Source organism: Ceratotherium simum, chromosome 7, assembly GCF_057802395.1.
Source record: "Ceratotherium simum simum isolate JZ-2026a chromosome 7, ASM5780239v1, whole genome shotgun sequence".
Taxonomy (NCBI): Eukaryota; Metazoa; Chordata; class Mammalia; order Perissodactyla; family Rhinocerotidae; genus Ceratotherium; species Ceratotherium simum.
In genome coordinates this window covers 43,716,764-43,734,980 of record NC_141906.1, presented here as the reverse complement: position 1 = coordinate 43,734,980, position 18,217 = coordinate 43,716,764, and the positions used below count along the sequence as shown (strand labels likewise).

Here is an 18,217-nt window from a genome sequence, read left to right as displayed (position 1 = left end):
AGGAAGAAAGGAAAGGAAAGAAAAGAAAGCAAACAAGCAGGCATATCCTCTGTTTCTTGAAAACTCGCAAGCTAGTGGGGCTGGGGTCAGATGCATAAACAAATGTAATACTGTGTCCAACAAATTGGAGGATGCAAATGCTCTAGGAGGGAGATTTGGGAGGCTTTCTAGGCCAAACTGAGTGTTAGGGATAAGTAGAACTTGTCCAGAGTGGGAGATTATTCCAGGGAAAGATATAGCTTGAATAATGGCTCAGAGGGGTAAACTATCATGGAAAATCAGGAAAGTGTCATGGTGTTGGAAGTCCAGGCTGGGGTGGCATCCAGAGCTCCTGTCATGGAGGAGATTGTAGGAATTGCTAAGAAGCTTGTTCTTTTTCCCTAAAGATGTTGGTGAAAAATTGAAGGGCTTTAAACTGGATCTGAAATCAAATTTTCACTTTATGTGGGTCACTCTGCTGGTATTATACAGATTGGAAAGGAGATAAGACCAGGTTAGAAGCAAAGACAACAAATTAAAGATTTGTCATAGTGTCAAGCAAGCTGTGATAAGAAATTCTGTAGAGGGAATGATCTATGGTGTCCAGTGAAATAGGACCAAAGAATAACCATTGGAGGGGATTACTGCTAACCTTATAAAAATCATCTTATTGGGAAAATGCAGGCGAGCAGTTTGGGGATGGTACAGATTGCTGTGAATTACTGAGTAAGTTGGAGACCAGTAAGTAGAGGGAGTTAGTATACAAAAAGAAGCACATAGCAAATGAGCCTATTTCTTTTCTTTTTTTTTTTTTTTAAAGATTTTATTTATTTATTTTTTTCCCTCCAAAGCCCCAGTAGATTGTTGTACGTCATAGCTGCACATCCTTTCTAGTTGCTGTATGTGGGACGCGGCCTCAGCACGGCCGGAGAAGCAGTGCGTTGGTGCACGCCCGGGATCCGAACCCAGGCCGCCAGCAGCAGAGCGCGCGCACTTAACCGCCAAGCCACGGGGCCGGCCCAAATGAGCCTATTTCTAAATTCTTCCTATTTCTAAATTCCCCTAGAACTCTGAGAGTGATTGAATTTATACTGATCTGGCCTGTGATTAGCAGTGGGAGATGAGTAGCAAATACATATGCAATTACTTGTGTATCCATCTAGGTAGATCTGAGTCAGGATGAGGATTAAAATAGTATGTTTCAAAGTATATATTATTTGTATAATGGAACACTATAATTCTAGCCTCGTGTGAGTCTATGTGGAAATCATTGAGGACAATTAATTAATTAATTTGGTGGAATTTAACATAAATCATTTATATAATAAATTATTCAATAAATGTGAACTGGGTTTAAATTCCATATTTCATAGCCTCAGAAATCAAGGAAATTTTGCTGTCAGGGAAATGAGAAATTTGTACTACAATTTAAATGTCCATCTGTTCTCAGGAGAGAGGATAAATTGTTTTCCCCTTGGTTGCTCAGTTTATGAACATGAAATCTATGCTGTCATTTTTTAGCAGATGACAGCTCACTTATAATGCCACAGAAACTACAGAGACTGCTTAGTAAATGATTGGAATTCACTACTCATTAACTTTTATTCTAGTTCAGTCATTTTATAACTCCAAAGATAGGGGAAAAGACAAAATTGTTGTTTTCTATCCAATAAAAAAATATTACTCTTTATTCTTGAAAATAAGCAAATTATACAATTTCTGGACCTGGAAGTAGAATTATTATAGCAAAGTGGCTTGTTTACATGGATTGCTATGTTTTTATTAGGAATTGTTGCTCTGTTCCTAAGAGAAGTTTGGATTCTCTGCTATCTACTATTTTCTGCTTGATTTTTACTATGTAATATGAAGAACGATAAGACTAGTGAGAAATTTTCTCAGTAACATAATTTCTTAAGCAATGTCAAAAATATGACAGTAATGTACTGAGTGGCCAAGAACGTATATGTCATTTTGCCAAGTCAGTCTAGTGTTAATGCAGTAAATAATTTCAAAAAAGGCATGAGTTTTGTGCCATTATCCTTAGCACGAGGAACATTTTTAAATACTCATTTGTTTGATGCACTTACTAAGCCTTTATAAAGGAAGCTAAATGAATATAGTTCCTCTTCTCTAAACAAATTGTAATTTTTAAAGCAAAGTTGTAACTTGATGGATTAGAATGGTGCAGATAGGGTTCTTTAATGTCATCCAAATGAACACAGCTAAGTTAATACCAAAGGAAGGTATTTATCTACTGTGGATTCAAAGGCAATTGAGTAAGGGGACTTTGAGAATGGTGTCTAGTGAAAGGCTACTGCTCTTATTATGATTTTTGAACTTTAACAAAGGAGGAGGGTGGGATTTCATAAACAGATGTAAATGGAATGGGAAAACTAAACTCTTCCATGAAATGAGATTTTTGAGAAAATTTGGAGGTGGCAATTAAATAATGGCCATGGAATGTTAGGGAACCCCAAGAAACATAACTAGGCTGAGTAGTAGAATAGATATTAGAGTAAGTGAAGGAGAGTTAAAGTGGCCTGCTGCAGCATGATGAAGAGCTTGAAAATAGAAAGTGATCTTATTTTTTGTTGGCACTGCATTGAGAAACTAGTAAAATGTCTTGGGGTACAACTATCAACATAATTAGGAAGGAAGGGAAAAGAGAGAAGATCCACATAGAAAACTACGCATATCCCAATGTTTTCAGTGACAATACCTAGCAGAAAGCTACGCCTGTAATTGGAGCAAATAAGAAAGTGTGTTTTAAGAGTTGGAGTGTCCTTCAGGAGTAGTTGAGTGATTTGTCATCCCTTCTTCCCCCAACTCCTTCTTCTCATTTGTGACATAGTCCTCAGACTTTCCACTTTCACAGTAACAGTGAAAATCTTTTGTTGATACTGAAATGTTGATGGTGGACTGTTCAGTGGTGGATTGGAATACTGTCTTCCCTGGTTGAGATACAGATTTTCAAATATAGATATAGATTTTCAAAGTTGGCAGCGAGCATAGTGGAAAAGACAACCAGAGCCAAGATCCAAACCCAATAGAAATGAGAATTTATCTTTTTCCTTTTTTTTTCTTAGGTCTGGGAATGAATTTACATGAATAAATATTCCTGTTTTTGCTTTTTCCACAGAGCAGGAACAGAAGACAACGTTTCTAAATCATCTTTTAAAAAGAGGTTCCTAATTGTATTTATTACATGTTATATTTGTTTGTTCATTTATTTAGCTAGAGGAGTTGGCCTTTACAATGTAAACCTCTAACAAAAAAATTCCCTAAGCCTATCAAAGGCATTCATTTGGTGTTTCTTATTTTTTCTGTCTTTAAAAGAAGTCACAAAGGAGAAAAAGTTGATATAACATCAATGACAATTGAGAATCAAATGATATGAAGAAAATAAAAGATTTTTTTTAAAGAACAGAATAGTTTAGAGGGCCATGCTGTTTCTAGATATAAAGAATATTGTAAACCTTTTAATTCTTCCCAAAATAAATTATAGGCTTAATATAATTTCAATCAAAATCAGAACTCAAAGTCAAAAATATTATTGCTTATTTGAAAAAACAGAAAAGAATAGTTAAAATTAATAACAAGCAAATCTAGAATATCTTAAAACACAAGATAGGGCTGGCCTTATTAAAACATGTCATAAAGTGAAATAAATTTTACAAACTAGCTAAGAATTTAAAAGGCTAAATAATGTGCCTAGGAAGCTATTAAGTGGATGAACTGAGATTTGGACTCAGGCTTATCTTGTGCTAGAGGATGTGCTAATTTGCTACACTGCCTCCTATAAAATTCCAGTAGTTTAAAACACTATGGTACTAGAGAAAAAATGACAAGAAATATATTAACAAAAGAAAATAGCCTAGAAACAGACTCTTTAATACATGAAAATACATATCATATTATAAAAGAAGCTCCATAAATCAATATGAAGTATTAGTTTGTAAGTAGTTAAAGCAGTTGGCACTTAACTATTTAAAAAAATACAAATTAAATCTTTATTTATATGAACAAAAATTACTTGCAAATAAGTTAAATACTTTAACGTAAAAAGGTTAATTTGTAAAGGAATCAGAAGAAAATGGAAATTAATAGTCACCAATCTCTGGATGTGAAAGACCTTTCTATCTTGGAAGAATTCACAGAGAAAAGTAAGTAGATTTAACTGCATAAAAAGTTAAAAATCTGGTAAAAAAAGAAAAAGAACAGAAAAAGATTTACAGCAATTACACACCAATACCTTCAATATGTAAAGAACTCCTTCAATTCAATAAGAAATAAGCTGAAAAAAGAAATGGATAAACTAGGTGAACAGAGTAAATCACAATAGTATTCAAATAAATGTTAATTTAGAATAACTATGATACCATATTTCACCCATCAGTTAACAAAGATTTTCTTTATTGATAATGTCTACTGCTGGTGAGGATGCAAAATATTGATATTTTACTCTCAAGGATATGTGATTAGGGTTCTTTAAGAGGCTGCAACTTATTCAGCCATAGGAAATCAGAAAATTCCTATGGGCCTGGTAAGGTGCCTTTGAGCTAGAACACGGAAAGTAAAGTAGAAACTTGCTAGGCAGAAAAGGGCCCTGTAGGAAAAAAAAAAAACTGATTGCAATAAAAGTCATGATGTCTTGTTATTAATTGTTCTTGTTATTGTTATTGTCTTGTTCTTGTTATTAATTTTATTCTCTCATAGTGAGGAGTATTAGGAGATAAGGCTGCAGAGATACGCAGGAGCCAGTTTTATAAAGGATATTGAACACCAAGCCAAATAAATTGGACTTTATTTTACATTCCACAGGAGATTAAGAATCTCTACTCCAGTACTTAACTTTATTATGCTGAAAATAAGAGTAAAAACAAAGATTATTATTGATAGGCACAATCTGGAAGTCCTCTTCATGAATGGGAATCAGAGCTGGCCCTTAAATCTCGGCCAGGGTTTGGTTAAAGGAAGGACAAGCAGTCTTGGCATTGGGAATGCATATGCAAAAGAAACTCAGAGGGGTGATGAAAACCCAACTTTGTTCAACGAAATAACCTAACAAAGGAAGTGAATTCATATAGTGTTTGCTTGTCGCTCTTCCATAATCCACCATTTCATAGGCTTGCTCTTCGACCAGGAGGTTCTCTATTTAAGGACAGAGAAGACTCTCACTGCATGGTTGGTTTTGATAGGCTTCAAAGGACCGTAGACTACATGCCATTAATTTTGTTTGCCCAGGGTTTCAGATTAGAACTTCATAAAAACATAAAAGAAAACCTAACCTCCAGTTTATTTGGATCTTGGCTGAAATTGTCCATTCCTTCTTGAATATGTACCCAGGGGGTATTCAGAGTTTGTGCAGAAGCAGGAACTGAATTAGTAACAAGCTGTGCCTTGATCACTTGGAGGTGTTTCTTTTGTTGAATGCCAACATTGTTAAAGAAGTGCATTTGCTCTGACAAATGAAAATATAACATTTTCCTTAAGAGGTGGATTGTGGAAATCTTAGTGGCAATAGCGTGTTTATCCAAAACTGCCTCTGTTATTTGCTTTCACTTTCCTTAAACTTCTGTTCTTTTTTTTCCCCTCTGTCAATTTTGGTTGTAGTTTAGCCTCAGTGGCAATAGAAGAAAATTTATATTTTATAAGGAAGCCAGTTATAGACATTGATTCATTGATGTATTTAGAGGCCAGGAAGTCTATTTGCAGTTCTTTCAAAAGCTGCTTTTGATTTTTTTTAATAGTATGTTTAAGAACCAAAATAATGAGTATTAAAGGAATAGACTTTTATCACTGTGCTTTCTCTGAAAATAAAAGGATCCATTAAATAATTTTCCTTTGTGTAATCCTGCATTGCCTACCTTCAGACCTTACAATGTGAAAAGTACCAGGTGTCCAGGCATAGGGATTGTATGTGATCCTGCTGCGTTTTTCTCTTATTATGTAATCCTTAGGCGAGAAGAAAGTAAGGGAGGGAGGAGGAGAGAAAAGGGAGTGTTTTCTCTCCAGAGAAGGAGGCAGTCTGATGCAGTGGAAAGAACACTGGACTGTGAGTTTTTTTCGGTTTGTTTTTGTTTTTTTAATCTCTGCCTCTTGCTAGCCATGTGACCTTGGGCCGGTCAGCCAGTCTGTCTGGTTCTTAGTCTCCTCACCTACAACATATTGCACTGAAGGAGTTGTTTTCTCATTTCTCAGCTCATTGCTGATGTAAAGCTGTATCATTGTTTTCAGATAAATAAATTCTAGAATGTGGATAATTTAATTTCACATAAAGTACTAATGGTAATAGATTAATTTTGGTATAGTTGAGAAAATCTCACATGAATATTATGAGGAATATATGCCAAGTACAGGATTTTTCTTTTCATTCTATTTCCTATTAATGTTCTTATTCATATATTAGCTCTGGTTGTATATACAATGTGCACTGTGTTCTCATCTTCTGAATTGCAAGTGTGGGCTTGTTTTTTGTTTGTATTTTTTTTCTTGTATAAGTATGAGATTCTGATTTTTATATTCCTTTGACATTGGCCTTAATATTTGTGGAGCAGGTAGTTTTATATAAGCAGAGCAGGCAGCTGATTGTTATTTTCTTCTAGAATTGCAGTCCATTTCCATTTGAATTATATCAACAGAAGATTTGTCTATATCTTTAATAGTAAAATATTCTTGCTCTGCAACTAGATTTCCTGATTTATCTAAAATAGTATTAATTTGAATGCCTTTGATGTTACTTTGAAAGCAATATTTTAAATAGCAACTGTTGTTATTCAATAACTGAGTTGCCATGGTAATAAAGAACATTTACTTGATTTAAACTTTTCAGGAAAGGAAAATTTATACTCTCTTTCTAGTTGGCTTGAATGTTCTACTTTCAGTCTGCTCTTTAATTCTCATTTTTTGAAGTAATTTGTTTTTCTAAGATATGTGCATATTTCTTTTCCTAAGGAAAATAAAACATCAAATTTTGACAAACCATTAATTTCTTTGAATCCCTAGGAGAACAGCTTTTCCTTTCTTTTTTAAGTAAGTTTGTAATTACATTCTAAATCCTTTTTCAAGTAACTGGAATGGCATTGCAATTCTTTTGCTATGCTGACGTTTTCTTGTGATAAACAGGGCTGCCCTTGAGAATACGAATTTGTTTTATTCATAGTTGTCTAACAAATAATAGGTACTTAATAAAAGTTTGTTGAGTGAGTGAATAAATGAATAAAATATCATTTAATTGATAAAAGTTCCTTCTGCTCTAAATGTTAGTCTTACTCCCAATTTTAAATTCTCTGCCATTAGAGATTATTGATATATCAAAGACAGCAAAATATTAGCAAAATTATCTACTTCATCTAGCACCATGGATCAGAAGGACTTCTTTTTGATTTGTTTCACTTTTTTGATAAAACTTCCTTGCTTCTTTAGCTTTTTACTACCAATGTATCCAAGCAAAGTTGGTTGTTCTCAGTTAAGTGCTCAGAGGCAGCACTTAACTGATAAAGTCAAGATGGGTGTGGTCACCATAATGGGCAGCAGTAGTGGAATAGTGATCAGAATGGATTGATCTGTAGAGATCTTTGGTGCTGACTAACTGACCATGGTGTCCTAAGGACTCAGATGGATGACATAGTAAAGTCTCACTTGATTTGTACAAATGGAAAGAAAACTCTAGGATTGGCAGAGGCGTGACCTGAATCATCTCAAAAGAGAGCCACAGCCCTTCATCCAATTCCCTACTTGAGTCATTTCATAGATTCTGAACCCCTATAATAGAGAGATGGTGAGGTCCCTTTGAGAAGACATCCTTCTACATGTGAAAAATTAAACTATAAAATGATCCTCTTACCCTGCAGCCATTTAGCAGGGTGACTGCAGCCATGTGGCAGGGTGACTGCAGCCATGTGGCAGAGTGACTGTGCATGAGTGAGAGAGAAATATTCAACTTTTGGGGAACTAAACATTGACTCTAAGGTGACACTATTTCCTGAGAAACCAAAGCATTCTTATAGTAGACCAGTAACAGTAAAGACTTATGGGAAGTTAATGGAGTTTTGGCTTTAGTCTGTATTACCACAGGCCCAGTGGGTCCCTGAGTCCACCCCGATTCCAGAATGCGTGATTGGAATAAGCGTGCTTAGCCACTGTCAGAATCCCCTTATCTATATAATCTTCCTTTCTCCCTCTTTTGTATTATTTTTCCTTAAGTTACTTTTGATATTTTGTACTTTTAGGTAGAAAGGAACATTTCCCATGTTTTATGGTTAGTCTGAAAATTACCTCTTCATCCATGCCATTGTTTCTTCCTTAACTCCAATAGTTAGACCCCAATTCTTTTGTATTTGTATAAAAATTGTTAAAGTGTGTGTGTTTGAAGACCTCACCCTCAGCCCCTACCTCACTATTCAGAACACGGTCTTTACCAGCTTACTTTCTTCCCTGCAGTTCCCTTTCTAAAGCAAAGAATGTCTTTTGGAACTATTATTGGATTTTTGTGATACTATCAAGGGGATACGTCGAAAATGACTACACAGAGAAGCGAGAAAGAGGAATTTTCATTGGAAGAGACTGAGTTTCATTTAAAAAAAAAAAAAAGAAGAAAAGGGAATTGAATGTAGAGAGGAAAGATAGGAGAGAAAAAGAGAAATGAAACAGGTTCCTATCTTTCCTAACTTGATGATAAGCTAGAGACCCTTGGGGGATAAAATCTGCCTAGTGGTAGAGAATGTTGAGATGGACAGTTAGTGGAAGAAGTGTAAGAGAGTTGAAGATGTTTGTGGACAAGTCAAATGTACTCTCTCCTGACTCCTACCCACCTTCCCATGTATTAATGATTTGTCTTTGAATAATACTATAAAATTAAAATTGCTTTATTATTTAACCTTTTGATGAATAGCCAATCTTTAACCTGACACTATGCACAGAGACGAAACCACCTGGATCCCAGTTATTGTCAAATTACTTTTTTTTTCATTCATTGATCACCCACTGCATCTTCTGCATATTTATGTGTTAAATTATCATCATTGGACATAGGTTTCATAAAATAGTGAATAACGTTTGAAGTAGTTGCTGATCCATCATCAACATATTTGAGTGTTTTCGTGTGTTCAGTGAAATCATTATGGCCTCCAGGGTGGATGGCAAATATTGACAATTTGTTCAAGTTATATGTTCATCACCAAATTTCTTGAAAAAGAAAAGTAAATTTAATATTTACTTTTTTATTAATCATTATCTTTTTTATCTTATTACTGTTGAAATTATTTATTATACTTCATAATACTAAAGGATAAACCCACTATAATAAGAGTGTTCAGGCTACTCCGTACACTTTAAGGTAGATTGGGTGTTTAACTTGTATTTCCTATGCATTTTTTATATCAGCCTAAATTGCAATTTTCTACATTTCCCACTGACACTATCACCTGAAGGCTTGATGGCTGTGTGCATCTCATAGACTACAGCATGGGGCATGGCTCATGCAACTGGCTAGTGTACCACATAGCCTAAAGGAGCACTTATTTATTTTTGCCGCTATCAGCCCAGACTGGGGGGTGTTACTTGTCTCAAGGTATGTGTGTCTGAGAGCATTCATTTTAACAATGAGCATCTGTATTTGCACCAAAGCTGTCAGTTACGTTACCTCTGGAAAGGGCTAGATGAGAAATGATTTATTCTGACTTAACTACATGCACATGCATCTCACCCAATAGTAGCCAAACATATCAGAAGCTTTAAGTACAAAGTGGAGGTCTATCAAGCCTGTCTGTTGCACATTGGGTTCGCCAGAAACTGACTCTGAGAAGTAATCTGTGAATCTAAAATGCTTATTAGGGATCAACACCTGTGAAGGGAAGAGGAAAGGAAGTGGGATTGGGTGGAGGAAGAAGATGAACTACCACTCAGGGTCTACAAAGCCCCAGTCAAACTGGTGGGAAGCTTTGGAGTAAGTATTGCCCATCAGAGTTGCCTACGTAGAGCTAAAATATCCCTGCCTTGTTCAGTCACTGGACAAGAGCTGTTCCAAGAGAGACATTTCCTGTGTACGTGAGGCAGATCCCAATGTAACTGACAGCTGGAGGCTACTTGCTGACTGCACTCTCCACAGCTGGACAACAAGAACTTCACTGAAGCAGAATTTGGCAGGGGAGGTGCTTCTCTGTATCAACCACAGCACCTCCAGCATATTTTATTAGGAACATTTAATTACTGAAAAAAAAAAAAAATCTCAGATGAATGCTAAATTGAGCAGGATGCTAGCAAGCATAAACCAGAACTGTCCCAGGCAAACCAAGATATTCGGCCACCCTCCCTATCAGAGGCTTTGGCAAGATTCCCTTCCTCTCCTTAAGCATGTGTTCTTTAAGGGATTCAGAGTTGAAAGGTGCGCTCAAGATCACTGAACTCATCTGACTCATTTGTCAATTGAGAAAAGAAATTAAGAACAGAGGGAGAAGTAAGTGAAGGACTCAGACTTTTTGACAACCAATTTATTGTCTTTTCTATTATAACCTGTTCTTCTCAGTACTGCAAACTCTACAAGTAAAGAAAGATTTGGTCTTCGGTGTACCCTTCATCATGTATACTCACTTACAAGACTGCCTGTGTTATGAGATAATCCTCAGTTTTTCTTGTAAAATTATGTAAATATTATAGTGTAATCATTTACTAATTTTGTTTTAAAACTAAGTTAGAGTGTGGGGGTAGTGTCTATTTCCTTGCAACATTTATTCTGTAACTCCCAATACTATGTTACATTATAGTAGTTATGTTTAAAACTGAGGTTAAGTCTTCAATGGGTCTGTTTAATGTCCCTTAAGGATGTTGTTTCAGTCCTTTTGGGAAAAAAATTTTAAACTGGCAAATTGAGTATAACATGAGCATTAAGAGAAAGATGAGAAAGTTTGTGTCTATTAATAAAAATGTCAAGAACTTCTTTCTAGGTTTTTTTAGAGAAATATTGTCACCCTTTAGAGATGTTTTATTTGATTTTCTTTCCTTGCCTATGATAATCTAATACTCAAAGTAGTTAAAATATTTATTTCCAAAGTGGAATTATGGAGAGGCAAAGGGAAGGAAGGAGGATTACCTGGAAGGAAACAATGACTTGGAATTCATAAACCTGGGCAGAGTCCCTCCAGCAAACAACAGCTGTTTCTTATGTTCTTGTTGAAGGCACTAATTAGGTGGCTGTGATCATGTCTCTAGATGGAAAGGACTTTAAGGTCATAAAAGAATGGCATAATCAGCATCATATTTTTATTTTCTTTTCTGTCTTTAATTTTTTTCTTTTTTCCTTTTTTGTACAGTGGTAGGCAGAATATTTCATTTTCTTATCATGCCAGGAATATATTTGCATAGTGGTTTTTTGTTGTTATTCAAATCCTCATTGCATTTGCTACATTCTGCATCTTGGGAGGATTACAGATTGGCCATTTTCCACAAAAGGGAAAATAAAGAACTTGAGTCGCAGTAAATGTACAGAAAAGTTTGAATTAGAATTGGAAAGAGTATTTCATTTTTCTCATCTTTGTTTTTAAATAATTAAGTATAGTGTCTCACAATTGATTATTCAAAGAGCCCAAATTAATATAATTGTGTGCAGTATGTCTTCCAGGTCTGGTGGCCTCAGAATCTTTTTGTTGATTGAATGGGAGAAAGGAAGAGTGGGTAAAAGTCTACAAAAGCCTGTGTTAATTAAGATTTGTCCGCCACTGGTAGAAAATCATGTTCAGACATTTTCATATAATTAGTCAGCTCATCAAAATATCACTTTGTAGAAAATCTTCTCATTCATTTTAGTAGCTTTAATGAAAATCTTCTAAGAAGCAGTCTAAAAGGACTGAGCTCTAGTATTTGGATAACTGCCATTTTCTTAAGAAATAGACATTGGGCCTACTAAGAAAGCAGATCATCCGGTGTGACATTTTGCTGGAAGAGAAAAAGTATTATGTTAAATTTTTTGCTACTTAACAAAGGAAACATCAATTTATTTTGATCTTACTCCCAGGGTCAGATAAAGAATGGGATGCTAATTAAATAGTTGATAGGCAGAAATATGCAGACTAAAGAAGGACTAATGTAAGAATTATAAATAATTTTTCATTTCCTTGGATTTTTTTTTTTTTTTTTGGTGAGGAAGCCCAGCCCTGAGCTAACATCCAATGCCAGTCTTCCTCTTTTTTGCTGAGGAAGACTGGCCCTGGGCTAACATCCGTGCCCATCTTCTTCTACTTTATATGGGACCCCGCCACAACACGGCTTAAGCGGTGTGTGGGTACGTGCCCGGGATCCGAACCGGCGAACCCCGGGGCTGCCGCAGCAGAGCACGCACGCTTAACTGCTTGCGCCACCGGGCCGGCCCCTGGATTTTTCTAAGGATAATTTTTATCATTTATTTTTGTTCTCATAAAGAAAAATTAATCATTATACCTTATTGGGATAAAGTTAATTGTTCACATTGGGAGTTTATGAATATATTGATAAAGATAGAAATTTTTAAAAAGGCAATTTTAAGGTACTGTGTATATTTTCTGTTTGTGTATATGTGAACTTTTTATTTTGACAGTCATGATAGCTACTCAAGGATCTTCGTGTTTGCTTGGTATTCCTTGCATTTATGATGTTCAGATGAAAGGATGCTCCAAATGTAGGAATATTAATGATAGATTTCATAGCTTGGGTAGCTTTGTAAGTGATCTTTTATATGCTACTTCTGCTCTGTGTCTGTGTGGTGGTGTGTTTTTTGTTTTGTTTTTTTATGTTCTACCGATATAATATCATCTCCAGAGATTTTCTTCCAGATTTACAATTAAATGTTCTTTGTGATTATATAAACAGGGAAAAACCTATAGCTGTATTATATTATGGTTGTTTACATTAAGAATTCTGATTTTTCTTTGCATTTAAATTAGTTTGGGAATCATTCAGTAAAACTTTCATTTATATTTTTAGCACCCAAGGATATATCATATTCAATATAGCTATTTGATAGAGTAGTTCTTTATTGATGTATAAAGTTTGTGTTTGCTATGGGATTTTGACTTTATTTTTCAAGACTCATTTTAGGAAAGGGATAAATGGAGGGAAAAAAAGGAAAAGGAGAAACACAGTAAATTATTTAATGGGCCTATGTAAATTGGGAAGTAGACTGAAAAACAAGAGTCGTATCATCAGAAAAATTTACTAGTCGTTTCACTGAAATAAACATTCATTTTGTTACCTAAAAATAATAGTATATCAGTCAATAATATAATTTAATTTTTAAAAATATGAAATCAAATTAAAGAGTAAGTGTACTTAAAGGAGAAAAATAAATTGTGCTTTCTTGGATCTGTGGACTCTGGAGTATAGCCACCTCTGTTTGGGGGTCTTCTTAGTTCCTCCCCACGTGTGTTATAAGAACTGTCAGAGTGGTGGAAAAAAAAGCAAAGTAGAGGTCGGTAAAATATCCGATTCAATGTTTTAATAGATATGAAGATACAATCCACATCCTGTTGCTTAGCCAGACTTTGTAACCACTGTGCTCACAAATGTTTAACATCTAGCTATTCAGTAACTGGGAAATGGCGATTGTCATCAAGTGTAGATTATGTGGAAATTGCTCACCTTCGGTTAGTGATGGATTGACTGCAGCTTGCAGTTTCAGCTTTGCACTCTGTCTCAGCCTGAGGCTGTGACTCTGTCTAGGCTGGAGTCCAGGTCTGCTTGCTTTTCATGGCTGATAGATGACCAGTTTTCTAATAGGCATTATGATTAACCTTAGCAAACAGTCTTCTGTATCTAGTTAAAATGGAAATTGGAAATATTCTTTTAACTAATATTTATCTAGTACCTCAAAATGTTTCAGTTAATGTTCTGTATCCTGGTGGCACAATACCCATCTACTGGAAGGAGAGGGAGGGATGGAGAGACAAATATATATAACAATAAAAATGTAGTGTGATAAATTCTGTGAGAGTGTAAGCACAGAGTATGCTAGGATTACACAGTGGGCCTTCTATTCCAGATTTGGCAGGAAAAGAGGAAAGGAAAAGGAGGGATCAAGGAAGGCTCCCCATAGAGATGACTCTAGAGATAATGAATATCTAGTCCTGGAAATGTGGGATCAATATTAGAGTGATAGATTATTCTATGCAATGCAGATGGCTATGCAGTATAACTATGTCTAAAGTAGAATTGAGGATTCTTCCTTCCTCCACACTTCTTTTTCATTTTCTTTCTCCCTCCCTCCCTGTCTCTTTCTCTCCCTCTCTTTCTCACTTCCTCCTTTTTTCCTTCATTATGAATTCATAAGCACAGAATTTTATTAATCAAATTCTTGTTTCATGGCCTACTGTCATCATCGGACAATTCCTGGCCATCATTCATTCATTCATTCATTCACTCATTTTGTGATGCTGTAATTAACACATACGAAATAGTAACAATTACTTACAACTACCTTTTTGCTTTTCGTTTATTTTATCCCTTTCCGCCTCCTAAAAGGTAACCATTATCCTGAATTATGTAGATCATTTTTTTCCATTGGTTTGCTTTGTCTCATATATAACATACCTAAATAATACATTGCTTAGTTGTTTTTTTAACTCAACAAAAAATGATATTCTTTTGTATGTAATATGCTGGGTTTCTTTTCCACTCAACATCATGCTAATCTGATTCACTATGTTTTTATTTGTAACTGAGTTCATTCAATTTCACTTCAATTAATATTCCATTGTGTGAATATACCACAAATTGTCCATTCTCCTGTTGTTGGGCAATGGAGTTGTTTCCCTTTATTTTGTTATGAACAGTGCTGCTATGAACATCCTTTTACTTGCTGCCTAAGACATATGTGAAAGTTTCCGCAGAGTATATACCTGTGAATGGAAATATTGGCTCACAGGGTATGCAAAGGTTAAACTTACAAGATAACGCCAAATTGCATTCCAAAGCTATTATATCAACTTGCACTCCCACTAGAAATGTGTAAGAGCTCATGTTGATACACATCCTCTCTAACACTTGGTCTTGTGAGATTAATTTCTCTCAATTGAATACCACATAATGTGAATGCTGTCTAATGACGTGTGGTGTTAACTCACACCTCCCAGGTTACTAATGAGATTGTGTATCTCTTGGTATATTTATTGGTCATATGTGCTTCCTCTGACATTTCAATTATAAGATTTCATGAGTCTATATTAATGAATACTTGCCATTTTAAATATGCAGCTGTTGTGACATCTTAATCACAAAAAGATATATAGTCATTAAAGTGAAATAAAGACATATTTTAGTAGTATATAAAATGGTGTGTAAATTTCTAATAAAGGATGTGCAGTCAAAATAGTTAAGTTAAAAGAATATGAAATAATTTTATTTTGAAATTATTTTATGACATTTTTTCACAGCTTGATGTTTATTTTTCTTTTGACAGAACGATTTCGAGATTTACTACTTCCTCCATCTAGTCAAGACTCTGAGATTCTGCCCTTCATTCAATCTAGAAATTATCCCAAGTAAGCAATAGGAGTTCACTGGGTATTGAGAAAGTCATGGGCTTAGTGATGGGAGAGATCTGGGAAGGCAAAGACAAAATGTTTTCTTTTTTAGAATTTCTGAAAAAGCCAGAATAACCTAATCTAACTATCTGGGGCATCTCCTGCAATAAAATTTCTTAGGCTCCTCACAGCTGGGTCACAGAAAAAAGACTTGCCTGCATGTGCAACCCAGCTGTGGCTGGGGAGCTGTGGCAGAGTGCAAACCGTGAGTGATCTGCATCAGTGTCTGGTCATGCTTCTTTTTGCTTGATGCTGTATCAACAGGGACAGATATTTTGTGGGTGATCCCTCATCTGGTTTTCTGTTTTCTATCCTTTAAATGCAAGGATTCATTCATATTCTAATAAGTGGTTTTCAAAATAACCACATAATAGATACGATTTTAACAATTTCTGTATATTCCTCTTTACCATGTTGATAACTGTGGAAAGTGAAATCTTCTGACCCTTTCTTAAATGGGGCAGACCTTTTCTTAGACACCACAAGTGTACTTATTGGTTCAAGAAATGTGCCTTCATCTTCCCAGAGAACAAGGAAGTACCAGCTTTTTATCAGGTCTTCTTCTCTAAAAGCTGATGTATGCTGGTATCTTGATCCTTCTTGTGGAAGCTTGGAGCACCCTCTGTTTTCTGAGTGTCTGACTCTCTTTGCTAGCTAGTATGGAACAGAGTAAAGAATGAATAAACTAATATATGAAATAGAAAAGAACAGTCACCAAGTTAAAGAATTAGAGCTTGGTTTACACATATTTTGTTGAAACTAATCACAATGCTAAATGACTCACTCTTGATTGGTTTGGCAGTTTATTCACGTATTCACTAAACTTCACTTTCCGGGATAATTTTTTCCCCCTAATACTTAGCTTTGATAATATTTACTTAATTCTGATAAAAATAAATATAGAATCCTAATTATCTATTTGATGTTTCAGATATTAATCCAGGTTGAATTTCTAGAAATAATCATCCAATCTCCTGACAACACACACGGGAACATAACGTGTGCCTGGATAGCCTTGTGTGGGTACATTACTCCTCATGTACATGTTGACAGGGAGCATGGAGGTGCCTGAAGACACTGACACGTCTCTCAGTATTTTTGCCCACAGTTGCTGTTTGCAGAGGCCAATGACACTTGGTTTTCTGTCTCTTAGGCTTACTGTCTGCCTGACACCTTTGCTTGAAGAGGGAAATCCCAGTGGTTTCTTAGCTGGTAATCTATTTGCAGCTATTTCTGGAGGCTTCCTTAGCTATATAGTCTTACATGTATCTATCTTGTTCTTAGATTACTTTTCTGATAGTGATGTGATCCGTTCTCTTTTTTAGTAGAGACACCATGTGACAGTCACTGTCTGACCCTTGGGTTAGATATTCTTTTTGGCATCTGTACATTAAGAGAATGAAAGTCACCCATTGATGCCACACACACCATATTATGGTGGATAAGAGTGTGAACTCTGAAGCAGACTGCCTTACCTGGGACTTTGTGACCTGGGGCAACCTAACCCTCTGTGCCTCAGTTCCACTTGTGTGAAAGTGGGGAGATAATAATAACTACCACTCAGGTGTGTTATGAAGTTAAAGTAATAAACAAAAAACATTTACAACTGAGCTTGGCATATAGTAAATACTCCATTTTAACTGCAAGTCTTATTTATTACTGTTCATTTAAAATTGCATATAGGATTAACTAGATTTGCATGTTTCCAAACACCTTAGGGAAATAGATTGTTCATTGATCTTGGAAGATAGCTCCTATTTCAGGCTACTTTTGTCAACCCACCATTATTAATGTTTAGGGAAGTACTATTTATTCAGTATTTCTAAATTATTACTAGATGCTGATGTGAGGCACTTCTTTGGTGACCATTTAACATCTTACTGAGCTTCAGTTTTCTGAACTATCAAATGAAAGCATGCTAATAAAGGTTTCTGGGTCTGGAAAATATTCATATAAAAATTCTGAATTAAATACAATTTGTTTATTTAAGTTACAGAATATTAAGTACTTGCATCTTCCCATTGCCCATTTAATGTCTAGTTTGGCAGAGAATTTTAAGGAGGTGCTGGTGGGACAGAAAAGGGATACTAGAATTCTGTTTGTGCCTAGGGAATGTTGAGTTCATCCAGGGGAGGGCATAGGAGCAAAAACCATGGTCATGTAAAGAATGCCCAAGGAAAGAATATTGGGCTAGAAGAAGAGAGAGTTGTGGTAAGGGCGAATCAGCAAATATGAGTGGGCGGGGATTTGTGTATGTCTAGACCTAAATTAAAATAATTTGGGATTATTCATGGTTTTTAAATACTCTCATTTATTCTCTTATTTATATTCTCTCTCAAATATACTCTAATTATTCACTCTTGAGGATAACTAAAAGTCAAAGAATTTGTAATTCTGTGACACAAAAATTTCCGGAAAGCTGAAAATTTAATCAAACCATCAGTATTTGTTACTTTCATTCACAATGCAGAATACCTATTTTCACTGAGATTTTTTTCTCTCATTTTTCTGGTTGTTTTACTGACTCATTGAATATAGACTCTGGTAGTGAGAGATATGATTTGAGAGCTAAAATATGGGTTAAGAAGCAACTTGTTTGCCCCAGATTATGTACTGTCACAGAGTGATATTTACAGAGTGATATTTACAGAGCATAATGTAGCTGACCTTCTTTAAGTGAGACTCCCTCT

The 18,217-nt window shown here is 35.4% G+C and overlaps 1 protein-coding gene across 4 annotated transcripts in view; it reads left to right on the top strand.

Annotated features, from left to right (window-relative positions):
- The window catches only part of NOX4 (NADPH oxidase 4), a 140,710-nt gene that overhangs the window by 89,341 nt on the left and 33,152 nt on the right, over positions 1–18,217 (top strand). For all 4 annotated transcript variants that reach the window (XM_087433568.1, XM_087433567.1, XM_004434098.3 and 1 more), the window contains exon 13: positions 15,404–15,485. In XM_087433568.1, the coding sequence (XP_087289694.1) occupies positions 15,404–15,485 (82 nt within the window). The remainder of the gene's footprint in view (positions 1–15,403; positions 15,486–18,217) is intronic.